Below are 23,612 nucleotides of genomic sequence, written 5' to 3' on the forward strand. Positions count from 1 at the left end.
ACATGCAGATGTCATTGTGCATGAAGTGGGAAGAGGTGAGCTGTGACACTACCTACTGTAAGTGGGCGGGCGCACGCACCTCATCATGTTCAGGCCCTCAACTCCTGCATATATTGTGTTTCAAGGCCCTGGGGTGCGCCGGCAGCTTAAAAACATAGGGAGGTCTGGCAGCGATTGACATAATTTATGTAAGACATGGCTGGCCTCCTCTGCTGAAGGCATACAATGTATGTAACTATGTAACTATGGCTGTGACTGGGGCTAGTGGCGTAACTAGAGTCTGATGGGCCCCTCTCCAAAATTTAGACCTATCCTCCCCCGCATATTGTTCAGATGTATGGGCCCTTGTAGCATTTTGAATCTTATATAGATATGAGTTGGCCCCCTCCCACTTTATTATGTAGTAATGTACCCCATCCTGTAGTAATGTCTCCTATCCTGGGCCACTTCCTGGTATATATGTCCCCCATCCTGGTATATATGTTATATGTATTCCTTTCCTGAGCCCACTCTGGTATATATGGCCCCAACCTGGGCTCATCCTGCTATGTATGTCCAAATCCTGGTATATATGTCCTTATCCTGGGCCCTTTCCTGGTGTATATAGTGAATGTTCTGTCTCTACCACATAAGAAAAAAAAATTCTACGTGCCAAGTGAAAGTTCACTGGTTCGCATCGAGGAGCAGCAATTAAAAGAAAAGAAAAGAGGAACATCATCATCCAGCTCATTGATAGTGGTCTCTTGGCCAAAAACATTGCCAACCTGCATCATGTGAGTGTCATAACAGTTGGGAGAATACAAAATTAAGTCTGTCCATCCATTCAAAAGCCAATAGGTGGATGTCCAGGCAAAGTATTAGAGTCAACAAGTTGCCTTATCAAAAGGTCTATTTCAATTTTGGTGCGACAAACAAGGCAGTGAAAGTGGCTCATATGCTTCGTAATAATGAGATCACAGACATCTATGCAAGCACTATGTGATGCACATTACACAAGTCTGGAATGGTGGCCTGAAAAAAAGTGAAGCCTCAATTTCAATATCGAGAAAACAGCTGTGGAAAAACAAGCGCAATAGGGTCTTACCCCAATATGTAAGGGGTGGGGAGGGGGGAGTAAACCTACTCACCAATTGTAGTTGTGAGAAGCCACAACTACTATAATCGCATATATCAAAAGATCCAGGGCTGCAGCCACCAAAACGGAAGATAACAGAAAGCACAAGAGAGAGGTGTTCAATGCCGCGCCAATAGATCACTTCAGAAGATGTTCAGACAAGGGAAAAAGGGGCTAATTGATCAAGAAATTGAAGGAACTGTCAAGTTCGGTAGAGGAAGCCTGATATGGGGTTGTTTCACAGCCAAAAGTGTTGGATACTTGACCAGGATCGATGTTGGTCTAAATGTGAACATCCTATAAGAAGAGTCACTTCGTATACTTGAGTAGGACAACAACCTAAATTATACATCGAGATTGGCGAAGAAATGGTTCAATGCCATAAAGTAGAGATGCAGGATTTGGCCCTCTCAGTTCTCAGACCTCAATCCAATCGAAAATGTGTAGGTAGACTTGAATAAAAAGCTATACATACCCTAGTGAGTCGACCAGTATGTATCAAAATTGGGAACATCTAGAAGAGACCTGGGATCTTATATCAGTCAATACATGCTTGAATCTGTTCGAAAGGATTCAGACAATGTTGAAAGCCAAAAGTGGATTTTCAAAATACTAACAAAATAAAAATGTAGGATTTTTAGGACCAAAACAGTAAAAATGCAGGGACACGACAAGAATCTGCATAACTAATACTATGCTAAATAGTTGTAAGTCAAATTTATGAGATAGACAAGATTGTCTATAAAATTAAGGTAGTCTCATGCTCAAAGATGTACTGGATGGTGAGATATTGAGCCTGAAAGTCAAAAGTTCAAAACATTGTTACCCTTTTTCTTGTCAGTGTATGTCCTCTTCCTGGTATGCATGTCCACATCCTGGACTCATCCTTGTATATATGTTCTCATCCTTGGCCACATCCTGGTATATATGACCAACTCCTGGGCCAGTCATGGTATATATGTTCCCATTTTGGGCTCTTCCAGGTATATATGTCCCCATCCTGGTAAATATGTATTCTGTTCCTGGGCCCATTCTGGTATATATGTCCTCATCCTGGTATATATGTCCTTATCCTGTGCCCTTTCCTAGTATATATAGTGCCTGTTCTATCTCTACCGCATAAGAAAAAAAATTCTAATTGCTTTCCCTCAGCCCCCACATCACATGTTGTCTTCCTCTATACCCAGTGAGCAGTGGTTGCCAGCTGACCTTGTCATGCACCGCCACCTCCCAGTCATGGTACTGCCAATGTCAGCTGCTGGTCTCCACTCAGGCAGCAGCATGCATTGCAGTGCAAGGACCCAACTGGTCTGTGTGCGACAATGAATTTCAGCTGCGTGTGTGCCTTAGGATGCACATCTGGCTTAAGTAGGCACTGTTGTCGGCAGTCCTCCTTCATCCACACATACACTAGTGATAGAAGTAATGCCCTAATGGTGGCCATGATCACGACGATCTGCAGTATCCGCTGATAGTCCTGTCAGCACTGGTACGGTGAACAATTGTCAAAAGTAGTTAAACTCTGGCAATAGTATAGCTAGCTTATGGTATCTAATCTCTATCTGCTAATTCTAAAATTGACCACACATACTGTAGCCCAATAATGTCAAATGTTAATCATTTTTTCGTTATAAGAGCCTCATTTTTTTATTCCACCTCCCACGCTTCTGATAAGCCACTGATTGTCATTCTAAAGTTAACGTTTTGGTGACTCATTTACCAGCAGAGGGCTGTCTCATTTTCTAAGTACTATAAACTTAAAACTTTACCTTAGAAAATGTAACATAGTTATCAGATGCAGCAGAGACTGCGTGGAAATACTCAGTGTGGTGTTTCTTCCTGTATGCTCCACATTTCTTCTAGTGTAAGCCTATGTTTACTGAAATAAACATCATCGTTATTAAGAAATATACAATCTTTATGGAAAAATGTTTTAATTGGAGAATCTTAGAAGAATGAGCACACTAACGCAAGTAAGAAAGCAGAGGGGGAGGGATTATTTTTAAAGGGAACTGTACTTTCAAGAAATTGCATAAATCAATGGTACAAGGAAATGTAGGACACTTTGTAATACATCTTAACCAAAAAAATCTGCCTCTCTGAACCCCCTGCCTCATTAATTTAATATCCCATCAGAAAACAGCAGCTAAACGCTGTCTTGCTAAAGACAAGATGGACTGCTATCAGTCAGCTAAGACCCCGGAGAACACCATCCAGGCCGTTTTTTCAGTCCCCGGTCAAGTAATCACTGTTATTCAACAAATAACAGAGATCATGTTAAAAAAAATATATAGTATAGAAAAAAAATATATAGTATAGAAAAAAAAAGCCCACTCTGTGTTCTTATTAAGCAACTAAATCTGTCCACAGCACCCGTGTATTTGTAGCCAATGCAATTCAATGTCCCGATCCCAATATGAAACCCTAATGAGATTCCTCAAATTTACTGACAATTTCCAAGCTCCCCTGCAAGAAATGACCATAATTATGAGGGCCTAATTGAGACCTTTAATTTCCCTTCTAAAAGATTACTTTGTAAATTCCTATACCCCAGAGCAAAAAGTTTCCATTGATGAGTACTTGATGAGTTACAAGGAACGTCTGTCATTTAGCCAATTTATGCCCTCCATGCATTCCAGTTATCAAATTATACAAAATGTGTGAAATCACAAGCAGGTACATGTGCACCTTTTTCATTTATGAAGGCAGGGACCACCAAATCAACCCACCAACCCCAGACATTTGACATTCCTGGTAAAATTGTGTGACAGCTAATGACGCCATTTCTAGATAAAGGTTACCACGTGTACATTGACAATTAGACTAGTGTCCTCCTATACAAATCCCTCCAGGAGCCTGTAGCAGTGTTACAAAAAAAAACGAGTAGATATTCCGTAACACTTGGTGTCCAGACGTTGAGAAAAGGGGCGTCATTCTCATTGGCAAGTGACCAACTACTTGCAGTGAAGGGGAGATCCAGGAAGAACGTCTACATGCTCACCACCTTGCAAGCGGACACCACTGTAATGGTCAGAGACAGGGGTGACACCAGGGACAAAGATAAACCAATCTGTGTAACAGCTTATAAGTTCATGAGAGGCATTGACCTATCTGACCAGATGCTTCAATCATACCTTGTGAAGCAAAAGACCAGGGCCTGGTATAAAAAGGCAGCAATCTCCTTCATACAGATTGCAACCTATAACAGCTTTGTCCTGTACAAAAAGTCATAATGAACGCTCACCTTCCTCCAGTACCATCAGAAAATTGTTATGTCTGCTGTTTGACTCAATGGCACAGGAGGCAGACTTCAAGTCAGAGGATGTCTTGAGACTATCAGAGTGACATTTTATTTGACTTTTTCCTCCCACTCCTACCTAAAACATCCCCCCAAAATATGCCGGATTTGTAATAAGCATGGCAGAAGGAGGGAATCCAGGTATTATTATCAGGTATTATTATCCCATGTTCCCATCTCAGCCAGGGCTTTGAGGGCTTTGTTTCACCCCCAGCTTTGAGAAATACCACACAACTTCCGCTTATTACATTGGCATGAGTAACACCAAATTGTGTGGTAGCGTCTTTTTTTTTTTATTATTTATATTTTCTGTTTAGTGGGCCCCAGTAGAGATTCTATTTACTTGTCCCATAAAAGTTACTATTTTCAACAGTAATACACATTTTACCCCATATCACAATTAGTTCCAGGCCACGATCATCACATACCAAACTATTATACAGACAAATTCTCATCCACATGCCAACATCTGCATTCTCCAGAATGTGGACTTCACAAATGTTCTTGAAAAGTTAGGTCATCTGACAATTCCAGGACTTGATAAATCACATACCAAGCCATATTTTTCAGGCATATTCTGGTTTATATCTGTATCCTCCAGAATGTGGACCCCACAAATGTTGTTGAAGAGTCAAGTCATCTGACAATGAATACCCAGACTTGATCTCTCCCATAAACATTTTTGACCATCTATCTTAGTTTGACTGTTTTTATGACTATGTCTTGCTAAACAAAACTTTTCTTTGCATTTATATTACTTGTATATTATCATTTTATTGGAGGTTCTCTAACAATGAGGCTGTACCATATTTAGACACTATGGGCTTTACTGCATGTTTATTCCCAAACCTCGTGTCCCGGACAATACTTTCAGAATTCTGTAGGGGATTGTTTGTTCTATGCACATAGTGGTTCCTATATTGGCGGGAAGGAGCCTGTTATGGTATACCACGTTGATATGCACATTCGCCCTCATATAGGGATTCATGGAGCTAAACAGACGTTGTGCAACCAGTCTCTTTGAAAGTGTTACGTCACCACCGGAGTCCGCTCCATCGACTTCTACTCCGATTGCCAGGCGACGCCGTGCTCCTGCCATGGATAGTGCTGGTGATGGGAGAGGACTCGATGCCAGCGGCGCCGGTGGGTGCAGGCTCCGTTCATCCACTGGTCTGGGTTTCCTGGGGATCTGCAGTGCCACTGGCTGACTGTAGGTGGCGGGTGTCTCCCAGCTGAACTACCATCATTCAGCTACAGCCTATGGGAAGACAGCAAACCCTTTTTAATGCCCCTCCTGTCTGCTGACCTCTGCCAGAGATAGGTCTGAAAATTCTGGCTCCTGTTCCGTCCTGTGATTTCGTGTGCTGATTACCGCTTGTTTCCTGACTACCCTCCTGCCTGCTGTTTTTGTACCTCGCTGCCCGATCCGGTTTTGACCTCTGCTTGTTTCTGATTACGTCCTTGCCTGCCGATTCTGTCCCTGTTCTGCAATTCATGGTTTGACCCTGCCTGACGACTACTTTCTCATACTGCAGCCTTCCACAGGTAGTGATCTCCAGGGCCCTGTGTAATTCCAAATCCCTGTATAGGGGTTGAAGGGTTTCAGGGTTTTGGGGGTCCTGCTTGGTGAGTGGTTTCCCTCTAGCCTGTCCATTACAGCCCGTCTGAGTCTGTGGATCCAGGCAGGCGTTACAGAAAGATAAACCTGTCCTTCTAGCCCTGCTAGTGTTTTTTCACCTTTGGAACAAACTCCAGTTTTCAGCATTGTTGGATGTATTTTCCTATACATATTGACCTTCACTTCACTGCAGTTTATTTTTCCTGGTATAGGCAATTGCGGGACAACTGTTTTGTAAGCAAGAACAAGTTTTACAATAAGCCAATGTGTTTTTAGGGGTATGTCACCCTTTGTTGGTAATAATTCCTGGAAGGATTTTCTTGTTTGATAGTTCAATGTCTCTGTAAGCTTTGAATGGGTCCTTGCTTTCCATCAATTTTACCCTGAAGACTAAATGGTGCACCATCTATTATAGGCACAGCCTTGTGTCCAGTACTCACATTGGTGTCATATTGGATATTAATTTCTGAATATTAAAAAACTAGTGCAATAAAATTTGAAGTGTTCCTCAGAACACACAAAAAAGATTAAAAAAGGTGAGTGAAAAAAATGTGAATTAAACTTGTGTTACATCAACTCAATAAAAACTGGTGGTATCAAATTACTCACTACCTAACTAGATAAATAGATTAGAGAGTATAATTTACAAAATAGATTTTTATACTGGTTTTCTGTTCTTTTTGAACCACACAAATGTGCAAATATGACAATATATTCCAAATAGAGCAAAATTTGTTATCCAAAACTCCAATATTGCTCCTTCCATTCTGAGTGTTCCCATTTGTCCAAATAAAACTATTTGAAATGTTGGGTATCGCTAAACAAGTAAGTGAATAACAAAATGTAGGGTCCACGTATTGGTGTTACCTCTTGTAAAAAGGAGAAATGTAGTGCTAAAGCAACAATTTTGTGGAAAAAAATAAAATTTTCAACGACCTAATGTTGTCAAATTCGGTGAAGTACTTGTGGATTAGAAATGCTCACTATAACCCTGGATAAATTCCTTGAGGGGTATAGTTTCCCAAATGGGGTCACTTGTGGGGGATTTCTGCTTTTTAGGTGGCTTAGGGGCCCTACAATTGCACCATGGTGCCTGCAATCTATTTCAGCCAAATTTGGCTATTTCAGATGACGTTCCTTCTGTTCCGAACCCTCCTGTCTGTCCAAACAGAGGTTTCAGTCAAAAATGGGGTATCAGTGCGCTCAGAAGAATCTGGTTAACAAATGTTGTGGTCCATTTTGTTGTAATATCCATTGTAAAAGTTAAAAAATTAAGGGTAAAGCAATAATTTTAGGTTAACTATTATTTTTTCATTCCACTTTACATTAACTCCTGTGAAGCACCTAAAGGCTAATAAACTTCTTGAATGTGGTTTTGAGCAGTGTGAGGGGTGCAGTTTTTAGAATGGTGTCACTTTTGGGTATTTTCTGTCCCCTAGGCCTCTCAGGGAACTTCAAATGTGATGTGGTCCCTAAAGAATGGTTTCCTAAATTTTGTTGGAAAAATGAGAAATTGCTGATGAACTTTTAACCCCTCTAACTTCCCAAGAAAGCAAATTGTTTAAAAAAAATGGTGCTGATGTAAAGTAGACATGTGGGAATTTTTTATTAACAATCTTGTGTGATATAACTCTCTAGTTTAAGTACCTATAAATTTTAAGTTTTAAAATTGCAATATTTTTTCAAAATGTCTGAATTTTTCACAAAAAAAGTTATCCTAAATTTACTACTAACATGAAGTACAATATCTCATGATGAAATACAATGTCAGAATCACTGAAGCGTTCCAGAGTTATTAAATCATAAAGTGACTCTGGTCATGTTTCTACAATTTGGCCTGGTCATTTAGGTCAAAATCTGGCTCTATCGCTAAGGAGTTATGACTAGGGATGATCGAATACCTCAAATATTCGGCTTCACGAATATCCGACAAATAAGTCGTCGCTATGCGAATATTTGATGCGCAAGTAAGTCTATGGGAAGCCCGAATAGTTGTTATTCGGGTTTCCCATAGACTTACATTGCGCATCGAATATTCGCGAATAGTTGAATAGCGGCGACCTATTGGGCAAATATTCGCGAAGCCGAATATTTGAGGCATTCGATCGTCCCTAGTTATGACTGTATTAGGCTGGTTTCACACATCCGGCTTTTCGACGGACTGCCGGATGCGGCACACGGCAGTACAGTGTATACGAGTACAATGGCAGTGCCGCAACTTCCGGGTCACATGCTCCGCTCACATGACAGCATGTGACCGGCGCTTGACGAGCTACCATTGTACTGTATACAGTGTACTCGCGTGCGCTGCATCCGTCAATCCGGCGAAAAGCCGGATGTGTGAAACCGGCCTTATTGAGCACCTCTGCTCTTATGTTTATGCAATGGTTGATGTCTTTATGTTTCACCATTTTTGTATTACAAATATCATCAGCTATTTTTATTTTATTCTGTTTTGATTGCACTCACAGGCATGGGCACTTTTTAAAGGCAAATACAGAGAGGGCTTTGACAAACCGGATCCTCCCACATGGAAGACAAGATTACGCTGTGCCTTAAATAAGAGTAATGATTTTGAAGAGTTAGTAGAGAGAAGCCAACTCGATATATCAGACCCATACAAGGTGTACAAAATTGTTCCAGAAGGATCAAAGAAAGGTAAGACACCCTTCCCCAAAATAGGTTTCCTTCCAGTTACGTTTTGTGGTTTCATTAACAAAGATCTCAACAAACCAATGGAGAAGTAAGACAGTTTTACAGGTTAACCACTAACATTTGTTCTGTCAGCCTCACACGCCAGACAGTATAACAAATTTCCACTCCCTGTATGTGAGAAATGTTTTACTATTCTTGTGCTGTGAAATTCTTAGGGAGTAGATATAGGGATATAGGGGCTGAAACGTGGTGCCTGAGTTGACCCATGAATGGGGAGAAGCTGGTATTGCAAAAGAACATGTAGTAGGGTTCAGATCACACTTTTGCGCAGTCTGATTACATTTTACTTTGTGTTTCAGCATCAGTTACAGATATCAAAGCTTAAGTTTCTCAAATAATGTTCATAAAGGTTACATAATTGATAATTCTCCCCACTAGACCATAGAAGAATGGTCGGACTTTAAAAAGTCAGACCCAAATAAGCTTTCATAAATCTCTTTGCAGTCATAGAACCTACCAGTAATACAAAATTGACATGAGTGTGTGAGCACAACATGCTCTGGTTGGTTTCTGATCAGGCATTATACGTGTATAAATATGTGTACTATTTTTAGAATTTTAAATGTATAGGCGTGTATATAGGATTAATATTGTAACATAGGTGTATACATGTATATATAGGTATAATATAGTCTCTATGGTTTAGTATAAGAAACACTTCCAGTTAAAACCCAGATTTGGTGAGAGCACTGTACATTTTCTCTAGAAACAAAGTAATGTTCCTGAAGTCATGTAATGTCCTTCTATATATTTTTTTCAGGAATAAAACAACTTGGCTCAGAAGACACTCAACTAATAGTCAACCATCCATTTGCAGTACCTCAAGCCTATACATCTTTACAGCCACACGCTCAGGTTAGTAGCATAAAGGTGTAAGGTTTCCTTTGGCTCAGTGTGATTTGGTAACCCTCAGCACCAGTGAAACACTGTTATCCCTCACACTATTGATACTGCCCACTTGGGGGTCTATGATGTTGTGTGGTGGAGGGGATGAACAAAAAATCAGGAGAGGCAACAACATAAAGTCTTTTACTGAAGTAGAAGTTGAAAAAACCCTATAACTGGCATCAGACTGGATGGTATTCACATTTAGATTTCCACAGAGATGGTTATGTGGCGCCCATGAGGCTCTGGTCGCCACAGGAAACTGCACCTCCATTAAAGTATTAAGGTACGGTTTTCATCTCAGATAAGGAGGGGGGGGTTAATCACGGGTGTTCCACATTCACACTCTACATACAGCTCAGGAGCCTTCACACAGGGTGGGATGGCTCAGGGTAGGCAGGGGGTAGCCATAATGATCATGGGATTTCCCCGGTCACTGAAGCCAACCTCCTGAGCGGCGTGTTCCACTTGGGGTAGAAATAGGCGAAACACACTCACATAGAAAGCAGACCCGTCAGGACCATAGTTCTGGCAATATACAAAAAATAAAGTCTGGCTCACTATTATGGTTGGTGCCACCGAGGAAATATCGCAATATAGAAAAAAGGGAACTTGGGCACACAGAGAAAATGAAAGTTAGAGTCGGGGTGATGCTTGAAATTCAGTTTGCTTGTTTTTATTGGTGCAATGGTCAAAAAAACAGTTCTAACGTTTCGGCCCTAACATTCGGGTCTTCGTCAGAGATACTCTAGGATAGGGTATAAAAAAAAGGAAAGGAAAAATGTGTTAGCAATCACATACACGATACATAGTAATGTCATATGAGCAAAATGCATGTAAACTCTCTTGTTTCCATTTGCACTATGTATCAGATGCTCCCACGAGGCAAGAAATAGAAATCTTCCACACCAGGTTGGCAACTTGCAATCCCGCTCTGTATCAGATCGATCTTATCCAGCACACAGCAGTCTAAGGACTACCAGTAATTGTGCACCGCTTCACTTTATGCTTCCAGCTAATCTGTACTCACTTCTAGGATAATGCTTCTACCGCTTTTTCTAGATTCCTGTTCTGGTAGAATCTGCTTTGTCCGGCTGATTCTCATGGTGCTGTAACTACAGGCACTCTGGAATATTAGGCCTCTACAGCCCATTATATAGCTGACGCCCTTTGTTACAGCTAGCGTTTTCAGGGTGCACTAATAAATCAATGAAGCAACGGAGAAATACATCAACATAATACATTACATTTATTATATGATCTTCAAGGGGTGATGATCGTTCTTCCACTGTCTTACTGAAGTGACCAGCCAGGGAGGCCTCTGGCTGTGTAGTCGTGGCAGCACTGTATTCAAGGCACATCCCTGACTCCATCACTTCCTTAATGTTGAGAGAGTGTATGTCGGTATCTTCATCGGCCGATGCACAAAGAGGCTGCAGGCAACAGTCCAGATGCAATAAAAACGACATTTATTCACAACGATAAAGAGAAAAACACTCCGGTCAGCGGATTTCGGCAATATTAGTGGAGCTGGGGACAACCTGCCCAAACGCACCCTCTGATGGGGATATGCCCAGAGTACTCCTCCCACTCTTCAGCCAAGCATACACCGGACCCACACCGGCAGAATAGGCTTCGAGGTTGCGCCACTGGACCCCCACTCTTCAGCCAAGCATACACCGGACCCACACCGGCAGAATAGGCTTTGAGGTTGCGCCACTGGACCCCCACTCTTCAGCCAAGCATACACCGGACCCACACCGGCAGAATAGGCTTTGAGGTTGCGTCCACCTCCTTATCTCCGGTGTCCCCTGATGTTTCGCTCACACAATCGCACTTGCCGCTCCAGATGTTCACACTCCGCTGACCCGGATCCTCTCTCCCCACACACATTCAGACCTTGCCTAGATATCCGGCCGACTCCTCCTCCCCGGTGGCAACAGCCGTCCCACCCGGCCACTAGGGGGTGCCCTAACACATCACATAACAATATAAAATTCAACACTTTTAATAATCACAATGCCGGGTAACTATGCTAAACTAGTAGGGGGTAGGCCCACCCACTACATGCCTCCCCTCTTAAAATCCGAGCCTCCCGGCAAGGCTCTTAAACACATAAAAACATAAACACATAAAAACCTTTCGGTTCAGTCCTCAACAGCGGCACCAGTTCAGCGGCGCTCCCGATCTTTAGGGACGCTTAATGGCGCAGCAGCGCTCCCGGTCTCTGGATAGCGCCCGGAGGCTCAACAGCGCTCCCGGTCTTTGCTGGAGGTGCCCGGAGGCTTCAAGAGCGCTCCCGGTCTTGGCTGAAAGTGCCCGGAGGCTCAACAGCGCTCCCGGTCTTGGCTGGAGGGCAACAGGCCCGTCAAACTTTGCAACAACAAAAGAACTTTTTGCCGGTCTTGAACAACACCGGTCTCGGCAGGTGCTGGAGGCAACAACTTACTCTGGGGGCCAGGCTCTCTTCCATTCTTCCGCTTGGGCCTGGATGTAGGCCCCCAGAGATTGTCCCGGCTGGCGGCGGATTCGCCTGAAAGACACCGGGGCGTAGGGCGGTTCCTCCGGCACAGCTGCTGCAGCTCCTCTTGGCGGTGACGGTGTTCCTGCCCGGGATGGTGGTGGTGCGTCCAGCATAATGACCGGCTTATTAGTCACGTTTTGGGTCACCGCTACCACGGCTGGGAACTTCTCCGGATCAGGAGCCGGTTCCATCACGGCCTCCGGGGCAGCAGTCAGGACGCGCCGGGGCTGAGGAGGCGCGGGCGGGAGCGGTTTGGCATGGCTCCGACGCCGCTCTTGCTGCTCCTCCCACTCTATCTCCTCCTGCCACTGCTCCGCTTCCCGGGTGGTCGGCATGCGGGAGACGCAGACGGCAAACAGGCCGCGGCTACCGGCATCCGGCAGAAAGGTGACTTTTTCACCCGGCCAAAGAGTGTGAAGTCGCTTAGGGAGTCCTTCGACGTCGAGATGAACCCGGTTATAAAAATAATCATCCCCGGTCTCTACTTCTCGGATGAAGCCGTATCCCTCTTGCTGATTAAACTTGACTACCACCCCGGTCACAAACTGCTGTGCCAGCTCCTCGCCACCAGAGCCGGACAGCATTTCCCGGACGATGGTCTCGGCCAGGAGACGTTCCTGGACGGGGTCAGGCTTCGGGGTCGGGACTCTGGGGCGCGCCTTCTCCGGCGAGATGGTGACTGGGTCCCAGAAGAAGCCCAGGTGATCCTTCTCTAGACGGCCGGCTAACTCCTCGGCCGGCTCTGGCGCCGGAACAAATGGTGTGGCGGCGGCGTTAAGCTGCGGAGTGTCCCATGGAAAAACAGCAACCCCCGGACGACTGGGCATGGGCGGGGTAGCATAGGTCGCCTTCACCTCTGTGATGGTGCTCCCGGTTTGAGCATCCCATGAGGTCTTCCAGGAAACCTTGTCTGGCCTCGTAGAGCCTCCCGGTCCAATGGGAAGGTCCGCTATCGCGGCCTCGCTAGCAGGGGCGAACCGAGGTCGGCCTCGACCGAGGCTGATGAGGGCCATCGTCGTCGCCAACTCCGCAGGTTGCCCAAAGTTCTCCATCTCGGTTTCTGACCGAATCGCTAGTAATGGCGGCGGTGTCAACGCGGAGGCTGGAGGAAGTGGAGGCGGGTCTTCATTTCCCGCTCTTAAACGAACTCCACCCCCAGCCTCACGCATCATCTCGACTCCCCCGCTGAGGTACTTCTTTTTCTTTTTCTTCTTCCATGCCCTGGAGCTGGCGCCTCCCCTCTTTGGGCGGAGTACTCCATGCCTTCTCTTCGGCACCGGCCAGCCCCAGGCTCTTCTTTCGGCGCCAATTTTCCGCGCGCTTACTGTTTCTTCACAGACGACGGCCATCTTGCCGCCATCTTGTGCCCGGTCCAACGCCTTGGGCACTTCTTCCTCCCACCATGGGACTGGAAATCTGTTCTCATAGTCCGAATTCCGTGCTTCAGGCACTACTTGGTCTTCAGTCTCCTGGTTCTCCGGCAAGGGACTTGTATCCTGCCGACTACGCCACATGAAGTGACCAGCCAGGGAGGCCTCTGGCTGTGTAGTCGTGGCAGCACTGTATTCAAGGCACATCCCTGACTCCATCACTTCCTTAATGTTGAGAGAGTGTATGTCGGTATCTTCATCGGCCGATGCACAAAGAGGCTGCAGGCAACAGTCCAGATGCAATAAAAACGACATTTATTCACAACGATAAAGAGAAAAACACTCCGGTCAGCGGATTTCGGCAATATTAGTGGAGCTGGGGACAACCTGCCCAAACGCACCCTCTGATGGGGATATGCCCAGAGTACTCCTCCCACTCTTCAGCCAAGCATACACCGGACCCACACCGGCAGAATAGGCTTCGAGGTTGCGCCACTGGACCCCCACTCTTCAGCCAAGCATACACCGGACCCACACCGGCAGAATAGGCTTTGAGGTTGCGCCACTGGACCCCCACTCTTCAGCCAAGCATACACCGGACCCACACCGGCAGAATAGGCTTTGAGGTTGCGTCCACCTCCTTATCTCCGGTGTCCCCTGATGTTTCGCTCACACAATCGCACTTGCCGCTCCAGATGTTCACACTCCGCTGACCCGGATCCTCTCTCCCCACACACATTCAGACCTTGCCTAGATATCCGGCCGACTCCTCCTCCCCGGTGGCAACAGCCGTCCCACCCGGCCACTAGGGGGTGCCCTAACACATCACATAACAATATAAAATTCAACACTTTTAATAATCACAATGCCGGGTAACTATGCTAAACTAGTAGGGGGTAGGCCCACCCACTACATTACAAAGGCATGAGGTTCCAAGCCCTAAGCACCCTCCTCTTTCTCAAGTTCTGCAACTGAATAATTTCATTTTTTTTTAAAGGGAACCTGTCACCAGATTTTTCCCTATTAAACCAAAAATATCACCTTCTGCAGCTCCTGGGCTATGAAGGTGCACCTTGTTGCTGGCCCCCTTTTCAGACCTCCAAAACAACTTTATAAAATATTACCTTTTTGTATGCAAATTAGTTTGGTTCGCCAGATTGGCGGGCTCTATTTCACCTTCTGTCTTCCCTCCTGCCGCTGTTTGCCATCCCCAGTCTTGATTTGCATGGATGACAATGGCCCCGTCATCCTCCATGCTGATGCCGAAGACTCGCGCAGACGTAGTTAGCAGAGGCCACTATCATGGACCTGAGCAGAAACTATCCCTCTCGCGCGCAGGTGATGTATTTACGCAGGCTCGAGATTATGGGCAGGTACTAGGATGACACTGGTGAGGTCATGCACAGCGCCGCACATATTCTCGAGCCTGTGCAAATACATCACCGATGCGCGAGAGGGATAGTTTCTGCTCAGGCCCGCGATAGTGGCCTCTGCTAACTGCGCCTGTGCAAGACTTCGGCATCAGCATGGAGGATGACGGGGCTGTCATCATCCATGCAAATCAAGACTGGGGGACGGCAAACAGTGGCAGGAGGGGGGACATAGAAATAGGCGAAATAGAGCCCGCCCATCTGGCCAACCAAACTAATTTGCATACAACAAGGTAATATTTTATAAAGTTGTTTTGGAGGTCTGAAGAGGGGGCCAGCAACAAGGTTCACCTTCATGGAATGCAGCCCTTGAGCTGCAGAAGGTGATATTTTTAGTTTAATAGGGAAAAATCTGGTGACAGGTTCCCTGTAAACTCACTCATTTATCAGAAGCATTAGATCAGACCAGGTTTTTGATTTCAGATTATATAGCTATTTTAAAATTTTCGCAAAACAACCAGAGATCCTCAATAACATGATATCGCTTTGTGCCACAAACGTTGGCATAAATCATATTTATACAATGTGTTCCTTTTGGGGAGCGGTGGCTTAGCGCAGGCATGAGCATGGTCAACAAATGCTTCTACAATGTACAAAGCTAAATGTTTAAAGCTAAAAAATGGTGTAAAATGTAGCGCAAATCTGCTCATAGCAACAATACATTTTTTTTCTCAATTTAAACAGCTGAAGATGTGCCAAATTTATTGTAAAGTGTTCACCTGTATGAGAAAAAGGTCTTTGTAAATATACTGTACCTATTACCAAATATCACACTACAAGCTGCATAATACATCTCATACCTAATGAGGCTGGTGTACTTGCTGTGAAAATCTGTCAAACATGCTGTATAAGCCTTTTGCAAAATGTTCCTGCCCAATATTTAGATATGCATATTAGGCCTGATCTTGAGGTGGACTCATGATTATTCATCATTCAAAATTGATAAAGCCATTTTGATATGGTCTTTCAAAGTAAATAAGTAAATTCATTCATCCTCATCCGGCCTAAGAGATCTATTTAATAATATATACAGTTTGAATAATTGGTGAGAAATCTACTTGAAGAGGTGTCCCAGATTTCATAATACAAATTATATACATTATTAAATGGATCCCCTATACCCGATGAAGCTGGTGTATTTACATTGAAAATCTATACCAAAATGGTTGTATACACCTGATAATAAGATGAGCCTTTAATGAGTCCAGCTGTAAAATAAAGTATCTCAGGAGTCCCAGATATATTCACTATTCTCCCACCCAGTCTGAGAAATGCAATGTGAGATCGAAGCAGCAGGAGGCATTATCAAGCAGGCTTGTCGGGCAGACATTCAGTAAATATAGCGCCAAATTGTGTAATCAGTCTGAAATGGATTTTCACAGTAAATATAGCATCTTCATCATGCATTATCAGCCCCAATACTAAAGTTGCTTTCACTCCAGGTGCGTTCCCCATGGTCTATAAGTTATAGTGATGGGCAGACTCGGACTATAAAAGTGCAGATCCGCGTGGTTTCAAACGTACCTGAGTGCCGGGCCCGGAATTCTCAGGGAATTCCAGGTATTGATCCGGATCCGGCAGTAAAAAAAAAAATATAAAGCGAAAATAACATTGAAGCAAGCACTTAATACTTACCGATGCTCCGGTGGGCCGCCCAAGATTGCCACATCCATTTAGTAAATCAGGTGATGTGCATCTCTGTAATGATGAGGGGTGCGGTGTAATGACATCAACACCCTATATAAGGTGTGCTTAATTATTAGGCAACTTCCTTTCCTTTGGCAAAATAGGTCAGAAGAGAGATTTGACGGGCTTTGAAAAGTCCAAAATTGTGAGATGTCTTGCAGAGGGATGCAGCAGGCTTGAAATTGCGAAACTTTTGAAGCGTGATCACTGAACAATCAAGCATTTCATGGCAAATGTCCAACAGGGTCACAAAAAGCGTGTTGGGCAAAAAAAGGCACAAAATAACTGCCCATGAATTGAGGAAAATCAAGCGTTAAGCTGCGAAGATGCCATTTGCCACCAGTTTGGCCATATTTCAGAGCTGCAACGTTACTGGTGTATCAAAAATCACAAGGTGTGCCATACTCAGGGACATGGCCAAGGTAAGGAAGGCTGAAAAATGACCACCTTTGAACAAGAAACATAAGATAAAACATTAAGACTGGGCCAAGAAATATCTTAAGACTGATTTTTCAAAGGTTTTATGGACTGATGAAATGAGAGTGATTCTTGCTGGGCCAGATGGATGGGCCAGAGGATGGATCAGTAAAGGGCAGAGAGCTCCACTCCAACTCAGACGCCAGCAAGGTGGAGGTGGGGTACTGGTATGGGCTGGTATCATCAAAGATGAATATGTGGGACCTTTTCGGGTTGAGGATAGAGTGAAGCTCAATTCCCAGATCTACTGCCAGTTTCTGGAAGACAACTTCTTCAAGCAGTGGTACAGGAAGAAGCCGGTATCGTCCAAGAAAAACATGATTTTCATGCAGGACAATGCTCCATCACATGCATCCAACTACTCCACAGCGTGGCTGGCCAGTAAAGGTCTAAAAGATGAAAAAATAATGACATGGCCCCCTTGTTCACCTGATCTGAACCCCATAGAGAACCTGTGGTCACTCATAAAATGTAAAATCTACATTGAGGGAAAACAGTACACCTCTCGGAACAGTGTCTGGGAGGCTGTGGTGGCTGCTGCATGCAATGTTGATCGTAAACAGATCAAGCAACTGATAGAATCTATGGATGGTAGGCTGTTGAGTGTCATCATAAAGAAAGGTGGCTATATTGGTCACTTATTTTTTTGGGGTTTGATTTTGCATGTCAGAAATGTTTTTCTAAATATTGTGCAGTTATATTTGTTTACCTGGTGAAAATAAACAAGTGAGATAGGAATATATTTGTTTTTTATTAAGTTGCCTAATAATTCTGCACAGTAATAGTTACCTGCACAAACAGATATCCTCCTAAGACAGCCAAATCTAATAAAAACCACTCCAACTTCCAAAAATATTAAGCTTTGATATTTATGAGTTTTTTGGGTTGATTGAGAACATAGTTGTTGATCAATAATAAACAAAAATCCTCTAAAATACAACTTGCCTAATAATTCTATACACAGTGTATAACCTATTTTTTAATGCTCTCCAGAAGACTTTAAATACTTTCTATCCTTCCCTTTGTACACTTGTGTCCACCTCTGTCTCAATCCCTCCTGCTATCTTTGAGGCCCCTTTCACACGCACGTGAAAAAAACGAATCATTTTTTCATGTACGTATTAAAGGGGTGGTTTGCTCCCTGTGTGCCATGTTTGTGGCACATGCGTGTTCTTTGTGTGTTATACATAATAACACACAGAGAACGGAAAGTCCCGTCTTACATGATTCTTCCGGCGCTGTCTGGGGTGCTGAATGACAGTGTCCGGCACAGGCCACGCCCCGCTGACGCTGCTTCCGGCCCCCAGTGAAGAAGATGCATTGTTCAAATTCACTGGGGGACGGATGCAGGTGACAGCCGCGGCAGAGACTGAATTGCTAGTGGAGGTGAGTATGTGTTTTTTTTATTTTTACAATGACATGTGTATTTCTCCGGTGCGTGTCACATGTGACCGCATCCACACTACATCCGTGTGGTACGTGTGCGGGCCGCGTGACACCCGTGCTGCCGGAGAAAAACGGACATGCCATCGTATGGAGCACACGGGCTCACGTCTGCTCCACACGGAGGCACGGGCCAATGGCTGAACACGTGCATGCACATAAACCCATTGATTTTAATGGGGATACGTGTGCCTGTGTCTCCGATACATGCGGAAACGGACCTAGTACATACTGGAGGCACGTGCGTGTGAAGGGGGCCTAACAATGAGAGAAGGGTGGGGGAGAGGAGAGAGCCCAGATCCAGGAGCAAGAACGTTAATAGATTTCTATCAGTTTTGCAGAAGCATTCATCTAGATAAATTAATTACTGGCACTCTCAGCAGTGAAAGGGTAGACATTTTTTATTGAAGGCTATCTAGAAAGTTGCTTAATTTTGCAAATAATAAACAAAGGAACAACGGAAAAAAAATCTGTACATAGTCTTTAATATAGCGCATGAGAGATATCATATCAAACAAGGTACTGCAGATTATGTAAAAGCGACTTGATTTTTTTATTGTGTACTACAATGTATATGAAATAAGAAGACTTGTTGTCTTTACCAGGTGCCACACTTCATGATGCCCCATGAACGTAGCTGGAGGGACTATGAGCAGCCCCATCCTGATCTACCTTATCAATGTGCAAGTGTCCCCTTTACAGCTCGAAGTCACTTATGGCAAAACACGTCCTGCGATAATGGTAAGAACAGGCTCTGCAGCCACTTAGTACATTGTTATACCAATCTGAAAACGTAGTATGCTACTGTACCCAAATTCTGAATAATACTGGCTAAACAATATTACCAAAATGTAGACTTTTCAGATGACTACACCATTTGATATTAAACGTTCAAGGAACACCTCTGTGTTCTAAGGGACATAAGTACAGTAATAAACAGACCTTTATTTCTCATTTTTAAGGATTGTCTAATGAAAGGATCTGTTTCACCAAACTGGCATAGTAAATACAGATTTGTAACCAGATTTCACATAAGACATGATAGAATGCCTTTATACCCTTTATGAAAGTTTTCACATCTAGCATTAAAATCCAGTTAGATCTGAACACAAAAAATGCTCATTTTAGTTGTAGAATTTTATGACTATTCTGATGAGTAATTTCAAAGTATGTACACCAGCCTCATCTGGTATAACAGATCTATTAAATATTAGCATCTGGTTACAGATCCACTTTAATGTGGTGCTGATATTCAAAAGATGTCCGTATGAGATTCCCAAAAGTACAGGACTGTAAGACCATCGCACGATCTCCCGCTATTTAGATTGATTGTAGTACCATCTGAGTATCGGACTTGAGATCATAATATATAATTGGTAATTTGTCTACTAGAAAAAGGTAATTGCACCTTTTTTTTCTGAAAGGCCAGACATCCTATGATTCATACACTGGGTACATCCTAGGTGGTGAATTGCACATGTAATTTTCTGAGTAAACCACAATACACCAGTGCTACAGAAATCAGTGTGAGAAAGTTGTGCCCTTTTAGGCATATTATATTCATGCATAGCTGTTGGCTTTTTTCCCTTTTCAAGCATAAATGTAATTTATTACGATCATATAAAGGGATAATATAAACTGATTTATCTCATTTAATAGGCTATCAGGTCACTGGCTCTTTCTATGCGTGTCCGCCATCAGAGTCACAAACTGCTGGACTACCAATAGAACCAAGCTTACGATCCGGAGAGGCCATTGCTTTATCAGGTACACTTCCCAAATCTGCAAATCTAGGCATTAATATGCAATAAAAGGACTAATAAATTCTTATTTCACTGCCTATATAGTATTTTACACGGTATAGGCACTTATGTATTTAACTGCAAAATATTTTATATATTCATGCAATTGACCGCTAATTATGAGATAAGTTCCATTATTAATTGACTTTCAATGTCTTTATAGACTGCCGCCTCCATATCAGTTTATATTACCGAGAAACCCTGGTTGGTGAAAGAACAACATCCAGTCCAGAAGGATGCAGGATTTCACATGGACAATGCTTGGAAATAAGCCGCATGGATCATATCTTATTCCCTTACCCAGAAGATAATAGTCTACGGAAAAACATTGAGAAGCTGCTGAGCCACTTGGAACGGGGTGTAATTCTGTGGATTGCCCATGATGGAATATACGCCAAGAGACTGTGCCAGAGTAGGATTTACTGGGAGGGACCTTTGTCTACGTACAGTGATCGCCCCAATAAGCTGGACCGAGATGTGCCCTGCAAGTTATTTGATACTCAGCAGTTTTTAACAGGTACATTAGTTTATATCACTATTTGCATAGTTTAATATAAAAAAATAATGTTGAAAAAAGATAAAAAAAGAATCATAGTTAGATCAACAGATTATTATTATTATTTATTTTTATAGCGCCATTCATTCCATGGCGCTTTACAGTGAAAGAGGATATACATACAACAATCATTAACAGTACATAACAGACTGGTATAGGAGGAGAGAGGACCCTGCCCGCGAGGGCTCACAGTCTATAGGGAATGGGTGATGGTACAATAGGTAAGGACAGAGCTGGTTGCGCAGTGGTGTACTGGACTGAGGGTTATTGTAGGTTGTAGGCTTGTTGGAAGAGATGGGTCTTGAGGTTCCTCTTGAAGCTTTCCACGGTAGGGGAGAGTCTGATATGCTGTGGTAGAGCGTTCCAGAGTATGGGGGAGGCACGGGAGAAATTTTGTACGCGATTGTGGGAAGAGGAGATAAGAGAGGAGTAGAGAAGCAGATCTTGTGAGGATCTGAGGTTGCGTGCGGGTAGGTACCGGGAGACTAGGTCACAGATGTAAGGAGGAGACAGGTTGTGGATGGCTTTGTATGTCATGGTTAATTTTTGAACTGGAGTTGTTGAGCGATGGGAAGCCAGTAAAGGGATTGGCAGAGTGGCGAGGCTGGGGAATAGCTGGGGAATAGCGAGGGGAGAGGTGGATTAAGCGGGCCGCAGAATTTAGGATAGATTGGAGGGGTACAAGAGTGTTGGAAGGGAGGCCAGAGAGCAGGAGGTTGCAGTAGTCGAGGTGGGAGATGATGAGGGCATGCACTAGTGTTTTTGCTGAATCTTGGCTAAGGAAAGCACGGATCCGGGAGATATTTTTGAGTTGTAGCCTGCATGAGGTGAAGAGGGGTTGGCTGTGTGGCTTGAAGGATAGAGCAGATCAATGCAAGCCTGTTTTTCAGCTGCATCGGCACAATAAAAAAGGCTTTGATGGTAAACTCGACCATTAAAATGTATAAAAAGGCTCTTTGCAAACACCGTTAAGCCCCTCTGATTAGTGTATACACCAGGAAAATATCCCAATATATACACCAAAAGAATCCAAATGACTCTTTTTACCCCCCTAAAAAATGAATTTTTGGCCTTTGTTTGTGTTGTATATTTCGGGAATGTTTTTTAGCTGCATAAAAAGTGCAGAAGACTGTCCTTTCATATACATAGGGTCACAGCATAACATATATACTATGCAGGATCTTTTTTTTCCCTTTCTAAACAATGAAACCCTATGGGCAGCACAAGCCACTATATGACCATATAGTAGCATACATGACATTTTTTGCCAAATAAAAGACATATTCCTCTCATGAAAAGCTTGTGTGCAGAGAGTCTTTGAAAGTTTCATGTAGGGAGGCTTTGATCATTAGTGTCAAAGCTTTTCTGAGAGACAGAGATGAGTATTAGAAACTAAAGGGCCCCATTAAAAGTTTTATGAGTTTTGGCGTTCTCATGTGATTTTTGAGTGGAGATGGGGTGGTGGTTTGTTGAATGTTTCTCATCAAATTCATGACAAGCGGCATCATTCACTACGCCACAAGGGACTGGAGTAAGATATTGTTGAGGCGCACACATAGGTATACACCACTTGTCCGACATTCCTGATTCATGAAGAGGTATACACCTCTTCATGAATCAGGAGCGCGTGACTGTAACACATTTCCTCATCAAGACCAGCTTGAACAATGCCATCTTGATGAATTGGGCCCCCAGGGTTGGAGGATACCTGGTTGAGGTATTAGATTTTCTGATGAAGTCCTCTTTGGATTGGAGAAACATATAAAAGTTGAAGTTATTTTTAATTGAAATCAGTAAAGTAAATGAGACATTGCAGTTTCCACCTGTCGGGTGACAAGTATGTGCATTTATCAGAATTACAGGCATTTGCTCACCATGGACGCCCAGTGCCAAGATTCCAGATTGTATTGTGTTTTGGAGAAGAATTTCCAGACCCTCAAAGAGGAAGGAAACTGATTACTGCTCATGTAGGTGTTCTTTTCTTTCACAACTATATCTACTTTCTAGCAATAACATTTAATCTATTACAAAGATATATTTCATAGATTGATGTTAGATGTTTAACTCTTAATTTCTCTTAAAGGGAATCTATCACCAGGTTTTTTTCTACTTCATCTGACAGCAGCATAATGTAGGCAAAGATATTCTGAAACTAACCATGTTTAACTTAGCACACTGTGTGCAGCTGTTCTGACTATATCTCAGAATTGAGTGTAGCAGAGCTGAGAGCTGTCCCTGCCCACACCAGGCCCTCAATAGAGATTGTGCATTGACTGTGAGGTACCAGATTCCCTTTAAATCTAAATCGCCACTACCTTAGTAGTGCATAAAAAATATAAAGAAATACTATCAATTGCTAGGCTGAATTTGTCCACTTTGAGACTTAGTAGGCCATTTTTCTTCATGTTAGATTTGAGCTCTTCAGCTATTATGGATAGGCCTGAAGTACAAGGTTGTATGTTGTTCTTCAGATCTATATTGTACAGATTCCTGTTAGGATCCGTAATACATAGCCGCCAGTGGTCAATAATACATAAATTATATGTGTTTTATAAGCAGTGTACAGAGATTAGCTTCTTTTGAGGAATCAACTGTGGCAGTGCCTATGGGTCCATAACAAAAGCATGAAGGAACTACATTATGCACTCAAGAGTGTTTTGTTCAACGCATATGTCAACAGGATTTCACACCGCA

The 23,612-nt window shown here is 43.4% G+C and overlaps 1 protein-coding gene across 2 annotated transcripts in view; it reads left to right on the top strand.

Annotated features, from left to right (window-relative positions):
- IRF4 (interferon regulatory factor 4) overlaps window positions 1–23,612 on the top strand; it is a 110,984-nt gene that overhangs the window by 81,405 nt on the left and 5,967 nt on the right. For both annotated transcript variants that reach the window (XM_075316488.1, XM_075316489.1), the window contains 6 exons: window positions 8,502–8,688; window positions 9,506–9,600; window positions 19,166–19,301; window positions 20,220–20,327; window positions 20,526–20,879; window positions 22,773–22,885. In XM_075316488.1, coding sequence (XP_075172603.1) covers window positions 8,502–8,688; window positions 9,506–9,600; window positions 19,166–19,301; window positions 20,220–20,327; window positions 20,526–20,879; window positions 22,773–22,885 — 993 coding nt within the window. The remainder of the gene's footprint in view (window positions 1–8,501; window positions 8,689–9,505; window positions 9,601–19,165; window positions 19,302–20,219; window positions 20,328–20,525; window positions 20,880–22,772; window positions 22,886–23,612) is intronic.

The sequence above is a fragment of the Anomaloglossus baeobatrachus genome, chromosome 6, assembly GCF_048569485.1.
Source record: "Anomaloglossus baeobatrachus isolate aAnoBae1 chromosome 6, aAnoBae1.hap1, whole genome shotgun sequence".
NCBI lineage: Eukaryota > Metazoa > Chordata > Amphibia > Anura > Aromobatidae > Anomaloglossus > Anomaloglossus baeobatrachus.